The sequence below is a fragment of the Pristiophorus japonicus genome, chromosome 23 (genome assembly GCF_044704955.1).
Source record: "Pristiophorus japonicus isolate sPriJap1 chromosome 23, sPriJap1.hap1, whole genome shotgun sequence".
Taxonomy (NCBI): domain Eukaryota; kingdom Metazoa; phylum Chordata; class Chondrichthyes; family Pristiophoridae; genus Pristiophorus; species Pristiophorus japonicus.
In genome coordinates, this window is record NC_091999.1 from 39,601,402 (window position 1) to 39,623,075 (window position 21,674).

The 21,674-nt window shown below is 46.0% G+C and overlaps 2 protein-coding genes and 1 long non-coding RNA gene across 3 annotated transcripts in view; 2 read left to right on the plus strand and 1 right to left on the minus strand.

The window, feature by feature from the left end:
* LOC139235352 (uncharacterized) overlaps window positions 1-10,109 on the plus strand; it is a 59,070-nt gene extending 48,961 nt beyond the window's left edge. Inside the window, exon 3 of the long non-coding RNA XR_011588462.1 lies at window positions 9,881-10,109. This is a non-coding gene — a long non-coding RNA (uncharacterized lncRNA). The remainder of the gene's footprint in view (window positions 1-9,880) is intronic.
* Window positions 10,110-10,164: 55 nt separating this feature from the next.
* Window positions 10,165-10,689, plus strand: LOC139235495 (zinc finger protein 239-like; the record flags this gene model as incomplete). Its single annotated transcript, XM_070866581.1, has 1 exon — window positions 10,165-10,689. A coding segment is annotated over one exon (525 nt), but the record flags the coding sequence as incomplete, so codon positions are not given.
* An 8,631-nt stretch (window positions 10,690-19,320) lies between these two features.
* LOC139235496 (zinc finger protein 664-like) overlaps window positions 19,321-21,674 on the minus strand; it is a gene marked incomplete at its 3' end in the record, with an annotated part of 61,474 nt that continues 59,120 nt past the window's right edge. The window contains exon 2 of the mRNA XM_070866582.1: window positions 19,321-19,815. Within this exon, the coding sequence (XP_070722683.1) occupies window positions 19,321-19,815 (495 nt within the window). The remainder of the gene's footprint in view (window positions 19,816-21,674) is intronic.

Genomic DNA, 21,674 nt, shown 5'->3' on the forward strand with positions numbered 1-21,674 from the left:
ACATTCCCGTGACCAGCAATTTTTGGCATGGTTTTTGTGTCTTCCACTGTGAAGACCGAAGCAAATTAATTGTTTAAGGTCTCAGCCATTTCCACATTTCCCATTATTAAATCCCCTTTCTCATCTTCTCAGGGACCAACATTTACTTTAGACAGTCTTTTCCATTTTATATACCTGTGAAAGCTTTTACTATCTGTTTTTATGTTTTGCACAAGTTTACATTCGTAATCTATCTTCCCCTTCTTTATTCCTTTCTTAGTCATTCTTTGCTGTCGTTTAAAATTTTCCCAATCTTCTAGTTTCCCACTAATCTTGGCCACCTTATACGCATTGGTTTTTAATTTGATACTCTCCTTTATTTCCTTGGTTATCCCCGGCTGGTTATCCCTTCTCTTACCACCCTTCTTTTTCATTGGAATATATTTTTGTTGAGCACTATGAAAGAGCTCCTTAAAAGTCCTCCACTGTTCCTCAATTGTGCCACCGTTTAGTCTCTGTTCCCAGTCTACTTTAGCCAACTCTGCCCTCATCCCACTCTCGTCCCCTTTGTTTAAGCATAGTACGTTCGTTTGAGACACGACTTCCTCACCCTCAATCTGTATTACAAAATCAACCATACTGTGATCACTCATTCCGAGAGGATCTTTTACTAGGAGATCGTTTATTATTCCTGTCTCATTACACAGAACCAGATCTAAGATAGCTTGCTCCCTTGTAGGTTCTGTAACATACTGTTCTAAGAAACAATCCCGTATGCATTCTATGAATTCCTCCTCAAGGCGACCCCGTGTGATTTGATTTGACCAATCAATATGTAGGTTAATATCCCCCATGATTACTGCTGTTCCTTTTTCACATGCCTCCATTATTCCCTTGATTATTGTCCACCTCACCGTGAAGTTATTATTTGGGGGCCTATAAACTACGCCCATCAGTGACTTTTTCCCCTTACTATCTCTAATCTCCACTCACAATGATTCAACATGTTGTTCATTAGAGCCAATATCATCTCTCACAACTGCCCTGATATCATCCTTTATTAACAGAGCTAACACACCTCCTTTCCTTTCTTGTCTATCTTTCCGAATTGTCAGATACCCCTTCATGTTTAATTCCCAGTCTTGGCCACCCTGTAACCACGTTTCTGTAATGGCCACCAAATCATACCCATTTGTAATGCTTTGTGCTGTCAACTCATTTACATTATTTCGAATACTTCGTGCGTTTTAGTAGAGATTTTTAATACTAGTTTTTAAACCATGATTTTTTAGTTTTGACGCCTCCTGCAGCCCCTTTATATTCATACATATTGTCCCTTCTTATCACCTTGTGGTTTACACTTCCACCAGTGCTAATCTGCTTTGTTGCCTCCTGGCTTTTGCATTCTATCTTGGAGTTCTGTTCATCTGAGCTCTCACCCACTCTAACTAGCTCAGAGACCCCTCCTGGGTTCCCATCTCCCTGCCAAGCGAGTTTAAAGCCCTCCCAACTGTACTGTCAAAACCACCCGTGAGAACATTGGTCCCGTCGCTCTAGAGGTGTATCCTGTCCCGACTTCTACAGGTCCCACCTTCCCCAGAAGCGGTCCCAATTGTTCAGGAAACTAAAGCCCTCCCTCTTACACCAACGGGAGAGTCGAGAGCACCAGCTCCAACTGTCGCAGGAGAGAGAGTGGAGAGCACCAGCTCCAAGAATCACAGGACGAGAGAGTGGAAAGCACCAGCTCCAACTGTCGCAGGATAGAGAGAGGAGAGCACCAGTTCAAACTATCACAGGACATTAATATAGAACATTAATCTCCAGCGCAGATATAGGGGTTATTAAGATCAGCAGAAACAAACAATAACTGCCAGAATGAATGTGGTTCAATGCCCAATGCAATCTCAGTAAATCCTGTTCTATTCACCAACGCAGTATTGCAATGGCGGCGTATTTACCCAATATGCAGCACGGGCAAGAAAATGCCGAACCAGACTACAGGAGTTCAGTGCGCAGGCGCGTGTCCTGGCTGTGTTTCGAGCATGCGCGGCGAATGTAGTGGCGAAGGAGAAATAGGTAACATGCCCTTCGCAGAAGCGCTTAATTTGAGCGGGTGGAGGGGAGCAATGGACCAGCGGGTGGCGGGAGAGGCTTCATAAACCAGCGGTGCCCGCCGCCAGCCCGGAATAATAACCGGAATATCGGCGGTTGCAGCTTCGGGTCTTTCTCCCGGTCACAGGCCCAGGCTAACGGCGGCCATCTTCGTGCAGGAGCGGGTTCAGTGCTCCGCCTTCTTGATTTGGTGAGTCGCACCGCGCATGCGCGGCCATCTTGGTTCAGGAACAAAGTGAGCGATGTCAGTGTCTGTTTCCAACCGGGTCCCAGTGGGTAAAGGAGTGTTTCAGATATTTTATTCTCACTCTCCACACCTCGAATTTCTCACCATCTCCCCTAAAGGCGATGCTTAGTACCGACCTTATGGTTTAAGTCCTACATAATTGTAACAGAGAAGGCCCAGAAATATTCACTCCTTGGGTTAGAATCCCCATGTTCAGTCCCAGGGTTGGAATCCCATTCTCATCATTATCAAAGGCAGTCCCTAGAATCGAGGAAGACTTGCTTCCACTCCTGAAGTGAGTTTATTGGCGGCTGTACAGTCGAATACGAGAGCCACAGATTCTGTCACAGGTGGGACAGATAGTCGTTGAGGGAAGTGGTGGGAGGGACTGATTTGCCGCACGCTATTTCCGCTGCCTGCGATTGATTTCTGCATGCTCTCTGCATTGAGACTCGAGGTGCTCAGCGCCCTCCCGGAAGCACTTCCTCCACTAAGGGCGGTCTTTGGCCAGGGACTCCTCGGTGTCAGTGGGGATGTCGCACTTTATCAGGGAGGCTTTGAGGGTGTCCTTGTAACGTTTCCGCTGCCCACCTTTGGCTCGTTTACCATGAAAGACCTCCGCATAGAGCACTTGCTTCGGGAGTCTCATGGCTGGCATGCAAACTAATTTGCCTGCCCAGCGGAGCTGATCGAGTGTGGTCAGTGCTTCAATGTTGGGGATGTTATCCTAGACGACCACGCTGATGTTGATGTGCCTGTCGTCCCAGGGGATTTGTAGGATCTTGCGGAGACATCGTTGGTGATATATCTCCAGCGACTTGAGGTGTCTACTGTACATAGTCCATGTCTTGAGCCATTCAGGATGGTGGGTATTACTACAGCCCTGTAGACCATGAGCTTGGTGGTAGCTTTGAGGGCCTGGTCTTTGAGCACTATTTTGCTCCGCTGGCTGAAGGCTGCACTGCCGCACTGGAGGTGGTGTTGAATCTCCTCATCAATGTCGGCTTTTGTTGATAGGATGCTCCCGAGGTATGGGAAATGCTCCATGTTGTCGAGGGCCATGCCATGGATCTTGATGACTGGGTGGCAGTGTTGTGCGTCGAATACAGGCTGGTGGATGATCTTTGTGTTATGGATATTTAGCGTAAGGCCCATGCTTTCGTGTTCCTCAGTAAATACATCGACTATATCCTGGAGTTCAGCCTCAGAATGTGCACAGACGCAGGCGTTGTCCACATACTGTAGCTCAACAACAGAGGTTGGGGTTATCTTGGACTTTGTACCAGAGGCGGCAAAGATTAAACAGCTTCCTGCTGGTTCTGTAGTTTTGTTCCACTCCAGTAGGGAATTTGTTGACTGTGAGTTAGAGCGTGGCAGTGAGGAAGATTGAGAAGAGGATGGGAGCGATGACGCAGCCCTGTTTGACCCCGGTCCGGACGTGGATTGGGTCTGTAATGGATCAGTTGGTAAGGATTATGGCCTGCATGTCGTCGTGGAGCAGGCGAAGGATGTTGACAAATTTTTGAGGGCATCCGAAATGGAGGAGGATGCTCCATAGAGCCTCATGGTTCACAGTGACAAATCCCTTTGGAAGGTTGAAAAAGCCCATGTATAACGGCTGGCGCTGGTCCCTGCATTTTTCCTGCAGCTGTCGCGCTGCAAAGATCATGTCTGATGTGCCCCGTGGGGCACTGTGACTCCAGGAGGAGCTCCTCAGCCACAGGGAGAAGACGGTTGAAGAGGAATCTGGCAATAACTTTCCCAGTGGCTGATTAGCAGGGAGATTCCTCTGTAGTTGCTGCAGTTGGACTTGCCCCCTTTTTTAAAGATGGTCACGATCATTGCATCTCTGTGATCTCCCGTCATGCTCTCCTCCCTCCAGATGAGCGAGATGAGGTCATGTATCCATGCTAACAGCGAATCTCCGCCATGCATTAGCGCCTCAGTAGGGATTCCATCCGCTCCCGTAGCCTTGTTGTTCTTGAGCTGCCTTATGGCTTTTCCTACCTCATGCAACGTTGGTGTTTCACTGAGGTGGTGGCGGATCGCATGCTGTGGGATGGAGTCGAGAACACTCGAGTCAAAGTCAGAATCTCGATTGAGGAGATCTTCGAAGTGCTCCTTCCAGCGGGCCTCGACAACCTCGGTGTACTTGATGAGTGTTTCTCCATTCTCGGCCAGCAGTGGGGTGGGGCCTTGGGAGTTTGAACCGTAGGTGGCCTTGACTGATATGAAGAATCCTCGCACATCATGGCTGTTGGCCAGTTATTGTATCTCCTGTGCTTTCTGCATCCACCACCTGTTCTTTAGGTCTCAGGTTTTTTGTTGGATCTCAGCTTTGAGCCGCCTGTAATGTTGCTTTGCTGCTCCTGAGTTGGGTTGTTGCTTGAGGCTCAGAAATATTAATTCTTGGATCACCTGATAATTCTCATCAAACCAGTCCTGGTGTGTTCTGGTTGAATGACCAAGTGTCTCTTCACAGGCACTGGTTATGGAGGCCTGGAGGGCAGACCAAGCGCTGTTGGCATTCAGCATCTCAGCGTCATCAAGACACGACAGGTTAGCTCTGAAGCGTTGGCTGTATAGGGCTCTCTTAGCTGGGTCTTTAAGTGCCCCGGCATTAACTTTCTTGTGGCACTGCTTCTGCTGTCCCCTCCGCTTTGGGGCTATGTTAATGTCGATGATGGATCAGGCGGTCGTACGTCCAGCAGTCGTCAGCTTCTGTCATGGCGCGGGTGATTCGCACACCCTCACAATCCCTGGCTCGGACGATGACATAGTCGAGCAGGTGCCAGTGTTTGGAGCGAAGGTGTTGCCACGATGCCTTGTATTTGTCCCTCTGGTGGAACAAGGTGTTGGTGATGAGAAGTTCATGTTCTTGACATTTTGTCAGGATTAGGGTACCACTGGAGTTGGCCTTCCCTACCCCCTCACTGCCAATCATGCCTCCCCAGAGGGCTGTGTCTTTGTCGACCCTGGCGTTGAAGTCACCTAAGAGGATCAGTTTGTCACCTGCAGGGACGCAGGACAGGGATGTTTCGAGGTTGGAATAAAAACCCTCTTTGGTCTCCTCTATTGAATCGACTGTTGGGGCATACGCACCGATGATTGTTGCGCATTGGTTCCGGAATAGAAAATAGGTGCAGAAGCAGGCCATTTAGCCCTTCTAGCCTGCACCGCCATTCAATGAGTTCATGGCTGAACATGAAACTTCAGTACCCCCTTCCTGCTTTCTCGTCATAACCCTTGATCCCCCGAGTAGTAAGGACTTCATCTAACTCCCTTTTGAATATATTTAGTGAATTGGCCTCAACTACTTTCTGTGGTAGAGAATTCCACAGGTTCACCACTCTCTGGGTGAAGAAGTTCGGGTGAGTTGAAGAGTCAAGAGGCGTTTGTTAACCCCACAGGGGGTGTCCTTGCGGCTGTCGACCAGATCATTTTGATGGCGAAGCCGACTTTATGAAGGTGGAGTTCTTCCTCTCTTTTCTTTTCCAGAAAAAGGTGTAACCTCCATATTGTTCCTTGAGCTGGCCTTCCCCTGCCTGCCGGATCTCGCTTAGGGTGGCGATGTCGATGTCAAAGCTTCTAAGTTCCCGGGCAATTATGGTGGTGTGGCATTCTGGCCTGTTGCTGTTGGAGTTGTACAATGGAAGTCCTGACGTTTCAGGTCCATACCTTCATGTTAACGGAGTGGAAGATGCCTGTGTGTGAGTTCATTCAACGTGGGGTGGCATAGCTGAGCAAGGTCTTGGTCCAGTGGCAAGGGATCCAAGACGACTGGAGACCAGGCACTTCTGTATGAGCCTAATTGCCGAAGGTGAAATGTTGGCTGCAAGCTCGGTGCTGAGTTGCACCCTTGTTGGTAAGTGGTCCGAGGCTTGGTTCGGGGCAGGCATTAGGAAGTCAGTTGTCCGCTGGAGTTCCAAGTGGGAGGCCAGCAAGGAGTAGGAGGGTGAAAGAATCATAGCCAGGCCACCAGCCATCGATGAGGAGAGACATGTAGGCCCGCTGCTGGAGGGATGAAAACCCGCCGCTGGAGGGATGTAGGCCCGCCGCAGGAGGGGCCGGGTGATGTCACGGTCGCCGGGTCGGAGGCACACCTGCTTGCTGGGCGTCGTCGTGAGTAACCTGGTTTCAAATGGCTGAAAATGATGCTAATAAAACACACCAAACTATTTTCTATTTAGATTGGGGTACAGTATTCAATTGCTTAATAAAACATTTTTAAAATAAAATTATTCTTAAACGTTCCTCCACGTTGTTTAAAAGTTTCTTCAGAAGTTTTAAAAGTTTCTCCCGGAGTTTTAAAAAAGATTTTCCAAGTTATTTAAAATTTTCTCCAGAGGGTTCAAAAATTTCCCCAAGTTGTTTAAAAGTTTCTCTTGAAGTTTTAAAAATTTTCACAAGTTGATTAAAAGTTTAAAATGAAAGTCAGTAGTAAGCTACCTGCCTTCATAGTGTTCCATTGTGCTGCCATCCCTCTGCAGCTGCACAAAGCCCTGGCTAGACCACACCTGGAGCACTGCGGGGAAGTAGAGGCTCAGTCATCTCTGAAGGGGGCCCGAATGCCTGGACGCCATGTACATTCCCAGTGTTAGAATCCCCATGTACAATGCCAGCGTTAGAATCCCCATATACAGTCCCATAGTTAGATTCCCCATGTACTCTCCTAGGGTTAGAATGCCCACATACTCGCTCAGGGATAAAATCCCCATGTACAGTCCTAGGGTTAGAATCCCCATTTACAGTGCCTGGGCTAGAACCCCCATGTATGGTCCCAGGGTTAGAATCCCCATGTATTCTCCCAATGTTAGAATGCCCAAGTACTCTCCCAGGGTTCGAATCCCCATGTGCAGTCCCAGGATTGGAATCCCAATGTACAGTCTCGGGTTTGGAATCCTGTGACTACACAGATGAAGAGAAAAATTGAGGCCTTGAATCTGAGTTGGGGAAAAATCATAGAAACATGATTAAATTTCTATCCTAAACTATTTGAAATCAAATCAAATGAATTGTTGCAATTAACACATTACTTTCATGCCAAATGGGAAACAAGTGAAGTGTGGGCTGTGCAGGACTGTTTGCGCCCGGTTACACGGCATGTCCCTGGCTCTCCACTGTAAATGCACTTCTTTAGGTTCACAGTCTCATTGACACATCCAACTGACTAGATGGACCTCGCCCTTTAAAGCACATCAGAGAAATATCAGCATTTGATGTTTAATTTGCTAAACCTTTATAAAACACTGGTTAGGCCTCAGCTGGAGAATTGTGTTCAAGTTTGGGCTCCAAACTTTCATAATGATGGCAAGCTTTTAGAGAAGGTGCAGAAGGAATGGTGCCAGGGAGATGGGACTTCCGTGATGTGGAGAGTCTGGTGAAGTTTTCTCCAGAGAGCAGGAAAGGGTAAAAGTAGATTTGATGGAGATGTACAAAATTATGAACGATTTAGATAGAGTAAATATGGAGAAAGTGTTTCCAGTGGCATGAGGGAAAGTAACCAGAGGAGCCAAACTTCCGATGATTGGCAAAATAACGAGAGGTGAGATGTGGGATCATTTGTTACTCAGCAAATTGTTCCAATCCAGATTGAACGGTCTGAAAGGGTGGTGGAAGCAGATTGAATTATAACTTTTAAAAGGGAATTGGATAAATACTTGCTGGGAAAAATATATCTAGAAATGGGTAAAGAGCAGAGGAGTGAGACTCATTGAACAGCTCCACCAAAGAGCCGGCACAGACAGGATGGGCTGCATGGCCTCCTGTGCCGTACTCTCTGTGACAATGGCAGATGATCTTACCCAGAGTGCTCCGCCTGGCAGAATACACCCTATCTCCATCAGCAGGGGGGCAACGTGGGTAGGCCTGGTCCCTGGAGAGCCGGGGACTGATTGGAGCGAGCATGGCATCAGCATCACCAAGTGTGGCTCTCAGGCGCCAGGCAACACCGAGTGTGACTCTCAGTCCCGGGCAGCACCGATTGTGGCTCCCAGGCCTCATGCAACAGGCCCCATGCATCATAGAGTGCGGCTCTCAGGCCCCGGTCAACACCGAGAGTGGCTCTCAGGCCCCGGGCAACACCGATTGCGGCTCTCAGCCTGCGTATCAAAGCCTCCGGGCCCGGCACCAGCAAACCCCAGGGGCAGTGCCTCCCCCACATCATGAAATACAGCATGCCCAGCAATTCCAAGCCGCTCCATATCAGGGTGGGTGCTGGATGCGGAAGTCACTCCCTGGTCTCCTGAACAGTATAGTATTCGGCATCCCTTGAATCGAGGATGACCCACTTCCACACCAAAAAGGGATGAGTTCACAGATGTTTCAATATGAGACTTGATATTCCAGGTCCCGAACTACATATTGAAGGGTGGGAGATGCCTGTGCGTGGATTCTTTTAACGTGGGTAACCGTTGCATACCAGCCACCACACGGGCTGGACAGAGTGAGGTCTTGGTCCAGTGGCAAAGGTTAACCAAGACGACTGGAGACCAAGTTCCGCTGCGCAGACCTGGTGCACATACTCCTACTGCCCATAGATCGCAGGGTGGTCTGGCCCATGCTGTCCCTGGGCCCTTGCCTATCCCGGGCCCCGAACTCGCGCCTCTTGTTGCCCCAATCTCTCCGCCCCAAACTCTTGTCTCTCGTGGGGCCCAATCTCTCCGCCCCGAACTCTCGCCTTTCGTGGGCCCCAATCTCTTCCCCCCCTGAACTCTCGCCTCTCGTGGGGCCCAATCTCACCGCCCAGAACTCTCGCTGCTTGTGGGCCCCAATCTCACCGCTCCGATCCCTCACCTCTCCTGGGCCCCAATCTCTCCGCCCTGAACTCTCATCTCTCCTTGGCCCCAATCTCTCCTCCCCGAACACTCACCTCTCCTTGGCCTCAATCCCTCCATTTCGAACACTCACCTCTCCTTGGCCCCAATCTCTCCATTCCGAACTCTTCCCTCTCCTTGGCCCGAATCTCTCAGCCCCCAACTCTCGCCTCTTGTGGGCCACAATCTCTCAGCCCCGATCTCCCGGTGCTACTCCACCCCGACCTCACCACTCCTCTGCTGCTTGCCGCACCACCTGCTGTACATGGGCCATTCTGATGATCCTGTCCATGCTCCAATCGCTGACCTGGATTCCGGTACAAAGCAAAATCTAGAATCTCAAGTCTACAAATCGAGGGCAATTTAGAATAAATCGCCTCTCAACTATGCTGCAAATATTAGAAAGACGCTTTGGATACCTGGTCTCCTGTGTGGGTCTGTTTGTTGCATCTGTTTGAGCTGGAGTGGAGATGGAGGAGAAGCTGCTGGGTTTCACCCCCAATATTTCTGTGCCCAGTGGGACCAACAATTCCCCATGTGGCGCTCTCAATGGAGGAGGGTTCCCTTTCCTGAAGGACATTAATGAACCAGTTAGGTTTTAACACAAACTGCAGCTTTCATGGTTACTATTTCTAGTGCTGGTGCCAGAAATTACCAAGTTCATTAAGCTCAATTTCTCAAAGTGCCTTTGTGTTTTTGTGGGATCTCTCTCATCCACCCTTTTTCTTGACTGAAATTCACTTTACAGGGTATTAAAAGGGGAGGATTTATCGACCAGAGGCTCAAACATCACATTAACATCTGACGAAGTCACTCGATTCATCGGGAATGGAATATCATCCAGCAACTATGGATGCAAAAAGCACTGTTCATAGCGGGGAGAAAGTGTACACATGCTCTGTGTGTGGACAAGGCTTCAGCCGATCATCCAACCTGGAGAGACACAAGCGCAGTCACACTGGGGAGAAACTGTGTAAATGTGGGGACTGTGGGAAACGTTTCAACTACCCGTCCCAGCTGGAAACACACCAGCGAGTTCATACTGGGGAGAGGCCATTCACCTGCTCTGAGTGTCAGGAGGGATTCACTCAGTCATCCAACCTGCTGATACATCAGCGAATTCACACTAGGGAGAGGCCGTTCACCTGTTCCGTGTGTGGGAAGGGATTCACTCAGTCATCCGCCCTGCTGACACACCAGCGAATTCACACTGGGGAGAGGCCGTTCAGCTGCTCTGAGTGTGGGAAGGGATTCAATGAGTCATCCAACCTGCTGGCGCACCAGCGAATTCACACCGGGGAGAGGCCGTTCACCTGCTATGAGTGCGGGAAGGGATTCATTCAGTCATCGCACCTGTTGAGGCACGAGCGAGTTCACACTGGGGAGAGGCCATTCACCTGCTCTGAGTGTGGGAAGGGATTCACTCGGTCATCCCATCTGTTGAGGCACCAGCGAATTCACACTGGGGAGAGGCCATTCACTTGCTCTGAATGTGGGAAGGGATTCACTCAGTCATCCCACCTGTTGAGGCACCAGCGAGTTCACAAATATTTGTAGAGGTTGGATTATGCTGTTATTGCTGCTGTTAATCACAACCCGACTGAACAACGTTCATTCTGACAATTGGGGTTTGTTTCCGCTGATGAAAACTCCTTTAACTGGACAGGAGTTTAATATTTGGGTTATAGACAAATAAATTCGTGTTGCTTTCAACACATTGCTGTAGATTTTTCTCTTTCCCACCCGAGTGTTTAGCATCACCTGGCTGGAGCTCAGAGAGGACAATCTGGGGGGAGGATCATATGGGTGAAGAACTTCAGCATGGACACAGTCCTTCAGGGTCATACTGAGAGCGGCAAATGGCACTTTGGGCTTTCTCATCTCTCTTCACTGACAGCAACCCGTGCGGGTAAATCTTCACAGTGTAAGGTGCGGATGATATCCACTCAAGGGGGTTAAAAGAGCTGGGACGGGTGCTCTGCCAGCCTCTTGCCCATATCGCCAACAGCTCAGTAGATTCATGGGTTGTTCCCTGAGATTGGAAGGTAGCACATGTAGTTCCCATTTTTCAATTGTGCACAAGTCAGAGCTCGGAAACTGAAGGTCCATCAACGTGACCTCGATCACTGGGAAGGTGCTTGAAGAGATCCTGAGAGATGCTGTTTTCCATCATGTGGAAAGTGAAGGGGCCATTAGAGATACTGAACATGGATTCCGGTAAACATGGTCACGTCTTACAAACTAGCTTGAGTTTGTAAAGAAGTTGTTAGTTTGGTGGATGGGGGAATCCGGTTGACATTGTCTACCTCAGGGTGTCAAACTCATTTTCGAGGGTGGGCCTGATCCAATATCCTGGCACTTGGCATGGGACACATTCAGTAAAAGCCATTAAAATAGGAATAATTGAAGATAAACTACATCAGAATTTACATTTAGATTTTATTTACTGCCGCTGCTCCTGATCCCTGGCACCTCTTAGCTTGAGCATTCATGAACGAACCCTGCTCAAACCATAAGCACAAGGATATCGGTGCATGGATCTGCCTGTGACCACAAGGCTGTGTCACTGCCACACACAGATACCGTTTCCTTGTTTCACATCTCCATGCAAACATCATCTCTTCACACATCCCCTTGCTACACAATTGCAGCAGACATGAGCAAGGACGTGAGGCTTATTAAAATACATATTTCATTACAGCAAAGGTTACACTGGGAGAAATGTTCAGTTATTTTCCATTACAGGCAAAATTCCGGACAAACCAGCAGCACATTGGCACCTGAACAGTGTCTCATCGGCCTACAGGCTTTTATTAAATAGATTTTCTGCCTGGATATAAACTTAAACCAGCATTGCAGGCGTGATGCTCTATTCACACATTGAAAGTGAGAGAGATGCTGTGGGGCACACGCTAAGTCTAGCAGCTGAAAGTGATTGACAGACTGGGTTTTGTGTTTAGTGATCCCGGGCGTGTTACCAATACCAGCAAAGATGAAGCCCATGGAATAAAAGGGACAGTGGATACTGTCTCACTGTGAGCGAGTCAGAATGAGAAGCTTGAACAACAGCCGAATTTTCACAAATGGAGACCTCACCAGACCAAAGGACATTGGTGGTGTTTAATGGGCTGTTTCTGTCACTGGGCTACACGAGACTATTTGTGACAGAAGGAAAGCGGGTCACAGGATACAACCAGTTTACCGGCCTGCCCAGGGCCCACTCTGACCCCCACCTTCTCTCTCTCACTATTGATGGACACTGCTGCAGTAATTCTGACCTTTCCTCTCTTGTCCCTCCTACACCCCTAATACACGGCCCGACACAATCTCCCTCCCCCTACATCCTCACTGTGCTGGAATCCACACCAGTCTCCCCATCTGCTCCTTGTTCTCTCCCTGGATCCTGAAACTACAGAACTTACTGATCCCTCCTGAAGTCTTCAGGCTCTAAAACTGAAGATTGATGGCCCTCAGTCCTCACTCCTTGATTTACCTCCCCTTCTCTTCTCCTCTTTCCCCCTTGGTTGTGATCCACACTCTGGGCCTTGGGCCTTCCCTGGGGATTCTCAGTATGAACAGGGGGATGTGTGTTGAGACAGGATGTCCCAGCTCTCCACCTTTAAAGGTACAAGGAGAGGACCAGCTGGGCTGAATGGCCCTGCTTGATGACATCACTGCAGTGCCTAGCAACCACCCTCACTGAGCCCTGCTCATTATGGGCTGGTTTGAGCTCAATGCTGTTACAGGAAGGGAAACAGGAGCAGGATTCGAGCGATGTGCAGCCCAGGATTAATGGGGAGAGGTACAGGATCAATTTATACCTTATTGAGCGAGAAATGTCAGTGTCCCGGACACTCCCTGTCCCTCAGTATCTGTGTCGGGGAGCGACCGATAGGTTCACTCTGTATCTGACCCGTGCTGTGCCCGACTGGAGTATATTTGATGCTGACATGGGCTGCTCAGCTCGATGAGCACAACATTTAACCCAAAGATGATCAGATAAACCCATCAGCATCTCCCCTGGACACAGGTCCTGAAGGACAGGGAGTGTCTCTATTAATTTGGCTGGTGTCCTTGATCAAATTTAAACACCTCATCTCTTTTTAAAAATTTGTTCATGGGATGTGGGTGTCGCCTCTCACCTCTCATTCTTCCAAACGCTGGAGAATATCGGCCTGGTCTACTCAATCTCTGATAGGACAATCCCCCCATCCCAGGAATCAGTCTGATGAATCTTCATTGCACTCCCTCTATAGCAAGTTTAACTTTCTTTAAAAGCACCTGAAGGTAACAATGATGTAATTTACTGTGTTCTGTAAGCAAGTGCCATTTTGTTTTATTTTTTCTGCACTGTATTGTGTTTAGTTAATTAAATATTAGTCCGAAATAAATTGGAGTTATTAAAATTAACTAAGCTATGTTTTATTCAAGGTCAATAATGATAGCTTTACGAATAATTTCTGCTGTGTTAACGGATTTTTAATTCCGAAGGAAGTTTTCAAGTTCCAAACTTAAAAAAAAGAACCAAGTCTTGATTTAAAACAAACTTCTGTTTGTTCACTTGAGTAGTAACGAATTCAGTCTTCTGCTTATAATCAATTTACAAGTGGAGTATAGTCACAGATGGAGCACGTGTAACCAGCACGGGTATCTCCACGCTAACGAACAAAGGAAAAAGCTTACATTTATAGACTGTTTTCTTATCAAACTGGAGCCGGCTTTGCCTAATATGGTAGTCTCTGGCTACTGCATAATCCAGAGACACAAGTTTACATCAGTAACACATTTAGAAGCATTGCGGCCTGGTACGGTGATCATAAACCACTAGTTCTGGACTTATCTTATCCAAACAATATTTCTAATCCATTCTGTTATGAATATCGTAACTTGGTTGGTCGCAAAACACCACCTGTTGCTAAGTGAAATCTGTCTCTCTCTCCCTAATAATAAAAAACACATTTTTCCCTCTATCGAATGAATGAAACATAAACCCCTTTCAGAAGCTGAATTAACCAGGGTCCACATGTCAACCTGTCCCACAGGTTTTTTTATGGGTTACATTACCTGTTGACAAAGTGTTTTATATCCTTCTTTGTCTTTCCTAATCCTGGTTTTCTCTCAGCGTCCTTCCCTTTCCTTATATTTTCAATGTCCCTTATTGACTTCCTTACAGCATAATGCAATGACCAGAATCACTGAAGCTATTATCCCTGCTATCACCAATCCCAGCTGGAACAATTTAACTGGATGCTACTTTCCAGCATTCCTGATTCACAAGTCTCGGGATTGCCTGTTCTGTCTCTCTCTTCCTCTATATGATTTGCACTGTGTGTTTCTGGGATGACCTAATTCGCTGAATTATGAGCTTTAAAGCCATAAACAGGGAGAATATAGTGTCCTATATGTGGAATGACTCGAATGGCTTCTTCCTCCCGAGGCAGTCTCATCTGCAGATAAGTTGCATTATGATGATGTACCAGAACCAGCGTTTAGCACTGATACATGTGTTCCTCGGTGGAATCAAGCTAAACTGATGTTCCAGTCTGGGGCATCGGGTTGAACCCACAGTCATATACGTGACAGTAGTAGTCACACAATACTGTCCTTTTCCTTTATACACGGTATTAGTTTGGCCTACTCCCCATTTATTTATTTCAATCTGCATTCTGGAGATTCTTTGTCGAGGGTGAACCCACAAGCTGGAACATCTACAAACCCATGTTGTCCCTTTCAGAGTACAACACTGCATATCTGGTGCTATCCAAGTTCCTCACTTCTTAATCAGATATCTTGGATATTCCTCATACTGTTTATGGATCGGACCTAGCTCAGTCTTCCAGCCTTGCAAACGATTCTACCCTATACACCGTCCATGGTTTCGTTTCATTTCCATTTTTCCTCAGCAAAGGCAAGACCAGTCCCACTAGTCTAATATCTTCACTACTTTCTCCTTCCCTAGGGAATAAAAATCCCAATTCCTATTGGCTGCATCACATCAAAGTCTATGACTTGATTCCCCTAAACCATTTTCACAGTTGTTCTTCATGAATAAACAAAGGGATTTGATTACTCTCTCTCTTGTCCAGTTCCTTCTGTACCACATTCATCATAAATGTCAGAGGCTACGCATGATACCTCCAGTAAGCCACATCGTGTTCCATTCACTTTCTATATCTATTCTGTTTACTCCTGCTAACCTTGCTGTGTCTCTTATTCTGAGCTATCCTGTCAGCTCCCACATTCCTTGCGATTTAAACTAATTCTCCTTGTGTTCCCCATCTTTCTCATCCCTTGGTTCCTGTTTTCTATTCTTTACTAACACATCCTTTATTAATTCTCTTCCCATTTTGTCTATTAATTGTGAATATCTCCCTTCACATAATCTAGTTGATAGATTCAAGCTCATGTTTAAAACTTTTGATTTCAATTAACAATTTAAAAACACACATTGTTATATAATACATTTCCTGACTCAGTTACTTCTAGTCCATTAAATGTGGGTTATTTTACTGGATGGGACAGGTCGAGTTCTTTTTGTGAGGTGGGATGTCATTTTATTTAAGTCCCACATATGATGATCACTATCAGCATTTGTACTTGGCAAACCAATAGTTAACATTACTGATCAACATATGACATTTCTTACTTTAAAATAACCTGCCGTTATTACCTTTTAAGTTTGTATTGAAGTATTTTATAATGGTCTTGAATTACTTATTTTCCTGGAGTGATACGAACTCTTTAAGTGAACACTATTAATTTAGTGTTTGGGGTCAGGGTGTGTCCCAACCCACCTGGTTCAGGGGAGACTTCCTGGTCTCCCAATCTTCCCAAGGAGCACGCTTTAGGGTTCTTTCTCTATTACCACCAAAATATGCTTTTGAGGGTCTATACCTCGGTTTATCACGGATTCCAAAACTAACCCTTTTGAGGTCCTCTGCTTCCTCCTGGAGATTGCCTCTCACTTGGATCCATGTTTTGTTATGGAGCCTGTGAGGTCTGGCCTCCTTATCTTCCACCTTCAGCTTGTAGCTGATCTGTACACAGCCATGGCCACCTTGTCCAGACAGAGACAGGCTGACTTTTTTTGTTTTTAGCCTCTCTACAAGCTTTCTTTGTTCAGTACTTAGTGGAGGCCTTGAAACTGATGACCATTCCAGCTGTAAGGAAATCCTAATTTGATCAGCATCCTGTTAATTCTAATGCCTCTGACAGGTAGCAGTGTGTTTAACTCTATCCTGATTATTTCAAAGTCGCTTTCTCTATGGAGAATGTGTCACGGCCTTGATGATTTAAAAAGTTGTCTCACTCTCCTGAGCCACATTAGCCATTTCATGTTGTGCTGTTGTCGATAACTGAGCATGCCTGAGACTCGTTCACACACACACACGTAGCGGTATCCCAATATCATGCCACATGTAACATCTGATCCAAGCCATTTGAGATGATCTTATCAAAAGATCGTGGGGTGTCTGAAGATCTTTGCTCATCTCCCTCTGCACGGTCCCGATGTCTCGGGTAGTGGCCAGATGATCAAATTCAGTTTTCTTATTGTTCAGTGTAGGCAATGACAAAATATCTCACAGAGAAATCTTAGCAATTTCCTGCACTTCCCTGACTTTAACAAGAATTTACATGAACACCAGATTGTACCCAGGTGATTTATGACAATTCTCCCAGGAACAATGAATGAAGAAACATTTCTATTTGGAGGTGTAACTTTCCTGTTTTCCTCTTATATCTTCACTCATTTCCTCTCATTACATTTTATACAGTGTTCACCATTTCATTCATGAGCCCGGAGGAACTTTACTGTCCAATACAATATTATCATACTGTCTTTAAACATCGATCAAACATTCCCACTTGGTCCAAGTTTTGACCCAGTTTCTTTGTTTAATTTTATTTAACCGAACCTCTCCTTAGACATTTTGTTCTCCAAAGTATGCCAGAGAGCAATTCAGTCGACAAGAGGAAAGATGTGAGTTACCTTTAGCATAACAGTCGCCCCCAAAAACTTGTTTCTGAATACATAGTTTGGACAGAACCACAGAGACGGGACTTTTTCAAAAAAAAAACTTAATTATCTCAATTTTCAGCTAAATTTTCCTTCCCATGTGTTTGACCAGCGATGCTTAGCAATATATATATATATATAAAATCAGTTTTAATTTCACAAACAAATTATGCCCAGACTTTGTCATTTTACAAAGAAGACAAAAGTAACAATTGTGTTTGGATGCAAGTCATTTATCTTCCCCTTCGAGCAGTGTGACTTGGACAATAGGATTACATCGGATATACGACACAGAAACAGGCCATTCGGCCCAACCAGTCCATGCCGGCGTTTATGCTCCACTCGAGCCTCCTCCCTTCTTTCCTCATCTAACTATATCCACATAACCCTCTATTCCCTTCTCCCTCATATACTTGTCTAGCCTCCCCTTAAATGCATCGATACTATTCGCTTCAACCACTCCCTGTGGCAGCGAGTTCCACATTCTCACCACTCTCTGGGTAGAGGTTTCTTCTGAATTCCCTATTTGATTTCTTGGTGACTATCTTATGTTGATGGCCTCTAATTATGCTGGTCCCCACAAGTGGAAACACTGTATCTAATCTGTCAAAACCTTTCATCATTTTAAAGACGTTAGGTCACCCCTCAGCCTTCTTTTTTCAAGGGAAGAGAGCCCTGGCCTGTCCATCCTTTCCCGATAGGTATACGATCGCCTTTCTGGTATCATCCTTGTAAATCTTCTCTGCACCCTCTCCAGTGCCTCCATATCCTTTTTGTAATATGGTGACCAGAATTGCACACACAAAGTCTAACCAAGGTTCGATACAAGTTTAGCATAACTTCATCACTTTTCCATTCTATAACAATTCAATTCTATAACAATCGATCCCAATAATTTAACTCAATACTTTAAATTCTTAATTCCAACTTTGTCAGCATGCTGCGACATTCGATGTCTGCAGATAACTGGAGATAATTTTGTTTTAACTGCTGGATCTTTTGCTATACCATCAACCTCTTATCCAACTGGAACTGGCATTGCCTGATATGGTCGTCTTTGGCTACGGCATAGTCCAGAGACACAAGTCTGCATTTTCTTCCAACATACATCAACAACGTTAGAAGCACGTAAAACACTGGTCTTCCTGTGGCAAGCACAAACCACTAGTCTCTGAATTTTTCTTATTCTAACAGAATGTTTAGATTAGAAATATTCAATGATGAAAATATCCACGGCCAGTTGCTTGGAAACACCAACTGTTGCTCAGTGAAATCACTCTCTAATGATAACAACCACATTTTCCCCAATATGGAATGAACTAAACATGAACACCTTTTAGAAGCTGAATTTACCGAGTTTCCGATGCCAACACCCCTCTCATCTTCCATTCACTTCAACTGAAAGGAAAACGCCAGATTGCATCGGTTGGGATTTGAAAGATATTTACAACAGATGCTAGATATTCTTAGAGTTAGCATTGATCTATATTCTGTCGACTCGAGGAGTTTGATAACAGAATTTCTCCTGTGAATGCAGAGCTGGAATATTGGGCCGGGATGTATTTACTTGTTCATCTTGTTGACTCGAAAATGTTGCCAATTATTTGATGTGACCTGTATTTTCTTAAATACATTTCCTGAGTGGATTAAAATTTAAATTGAACCCAGGTTTGCAGGCGTGATGCTCCATTCACACATCGAAGGTGAGAGAGATGCTGTGGGGCACACGCTGAGTCCAGTATCTGAAAGTGATTCACAGACTGGGTTTTGTGTTCAGTGATCCCAGACATGTTACCGACACCTTCCCACAATACCAAGGCTAGGAGAGGCACTCTGGAAGGTAAGGGGAACTGGCACTTGTCCACGAGAGTAACCAAAGGTATGAGAACTGAAATAATCCAGAGTTAGAAAGGAGAAAAGGCCCCAAAATGGTGCAGTCAGTAGCAGGACATCAATTAGTCTCCTCTTATCTTGGAACATTAAATGTCGACACACTCTATTATTGAAACATCACAATATTATATTCCAGCCCAGTTATAGTGGTTATCATCAGAAACAAACTTCAACTGTCAGAATGGACACGCTTCAGTCGGGATGTGATTAACAGCAGCAATGATAGCAGAATCCAACCACTGCAGTCACTTGTGAACTCGCTGGTGTGTCAGCAGGTTGGATGACCGAGCGAATCCCTTCCCACACTCAGAGCAGGTGAACGGCCTCTCTCCAGTGTGAACTCGCTGGTGTGTCAGCAGGTAGGATGACCGAGTGAATCGCTTCCCATACTGAGAACAGGTGAACGGCCTCTCGCCAGTGTGAACTCGCTGGTGTGTTAGCAGGTGGGCTGACTGAGTGAATCGCTTCCCACACTCCGAGCAAGTGAACGGCCTCTCCCCAGTGTGAACTCGCTGGTGTGACAGCAGGTGGGATGACACAGTGAATCGCTTCCCACACTCAGAGCAGGTGAATGGACTCTCCCCAGTGTGAACTCGCTGGTGTGTCAGCAGGTCGGATGACTGAGTGAATCCCTTCCCACACTCAGAGCAGGTGAACGGCCTCTCCCCAGTGTGACTGTGTTGATGAATTTTCAGCGCAGACGGGCAGCTGAATCCCTTCCCACAGTCCCGACATTTCCACGGTTTCTCCGTGGTGCGGGTGTGCTTCCGTCTCTCCAGGTTGGACGATCAGTTGAAGCCTCCTCCACACACAACACGTTTACAGTTTCTCCCCGCTGTGAATGGTGCGATGGTTTTTCAGGCTGTGTAACTGGTTCAAGCTCTTTCCACAATCAGTGCACTGAAACACTCTCACTCGGGTGTGTGGGTCTCTGCTTTTACAGTCACATTGATGTTTTAATCTTTCCCCACAGACAGAATAAACAAACATTTCTCCTTCCACATTCAAAGGCCGATGGTATTCAAGTCCTGATGAATCGAATGACTCTATCAGATCTTGACGTGACGTTTAGTTTGAGTTTCCCTCCTTCAAATCCTCCCCTTTTCACACCCTGCAAAAGGAGTTTACAAAAGTCATCACTGTAAGTACAGGATCGAAATTCAGAAGAGACAATTCTAGTTTCTATGGAACATTCTTTCCTTCTGCTGTGTGGTTTTAAGTATTGACTTAATAAAAATAATAAAGAGGGAGAAGATAGACTGAGAGTAAACTGGCAAGAAATATAAATACAGTCAGAGCTTCTACAGATATATAAAAAGGAAGAGATAGCTAAAATAAACGTTGGTCCCTTAGAGGATGAGACGGGAAATTAATAATGAGAAACAGGGAAATGGCAGAGACTTTAAACAAATATTTTGTGTGGTCTTCACGGTGGAAGACACTAAAAGCATCCCAATAATAATAGATAATCAAGGGGTCACAGGGAGCAAGGAACTTAAAACAATCAGTATCACTAGAGAAAAAGTACTAGACAAACTATTGGGACTAAAGGTGGACGTCCCCTGGACCTGATGGCCTGCATCCTGGGGTCTTAAAAGAAGTGGCTGCAGAGCAAGTGGATGGATTGGTTGTAATCTACCAAAATTCCCTGGATTCTGGCAAGGTCCCAGTGGATTGGAAAACCTCAAATGCAACACCCCTATTCAACAAGGGAGGGAGGGAGAGAGAAAGCAGGAAACTATAGAGCAGTTAGCCTATCATCTATCATTGGGAAAATGCTGGAGGCCATTATTAATGAAATAGTAGCAGGACATTATGAAAATCATAATAGTCAAGCAGAGACGGCATGGTTTTATGAAAGGGAAATCACGTTTGACAAACTTGCTGGAGTTCTTTGAGGATGTAATGAGCAGGGTGGATGAAGAGGAACCAGTAGCAGTTGTGTATTTACATTTCCAGAAGGCATTCGGTAAGGTGCCAGAAGAAAGGTTACTGCACAATATAAGACCTCATAGGGTTGGGGGTAATATATTAGCATAGATATAGGATTTGCTAACTAACAGAAAACAGAGAGTCAGGATAAATGGGTCATTTTCAGGTTGGCAAACTGTAACTAGTGGGGAGCCACAGGGATCAGTGCTGGGGCCTCAACTATTTACAACCTATATTAATGACTTGTATGAAGGGACGGAGTGCACTGCAGCCAAATATGCTGCTGATACAAAGATAGGTGGGAAAGCAAGTTGTGAGGAGGACACAAAGAATCTGCAAAGGGTTATAGACAGGCTCAGTGAGTGGGCAAAAATTTGGCAGATGGAGTATAATGAGGGAAAATGTGAGGTTATGCACTTTGGTAGGAAGAATAAAAAAGCAAATTATTATTTAAATGGAGACTACAAAATGCTGCGGTACAGAAGGATCTGGGGGTCCTTGTGCATGAAACACAAAAAGTTAGCATGCAGGTACAGCAACTAATCAGGAAGGTAAATGGAATGTTGGCCTTTATTGAAGGGGAATGGAGTATAAAAGTAGAGAAGTCTTGCTACAACTGTACAGGCTGTTCGTGAGACCACACCTGGAGTACTGCGTACAATTTTGGTCTCCTTATTTAAGGAGGGTTGCACTTGCATTG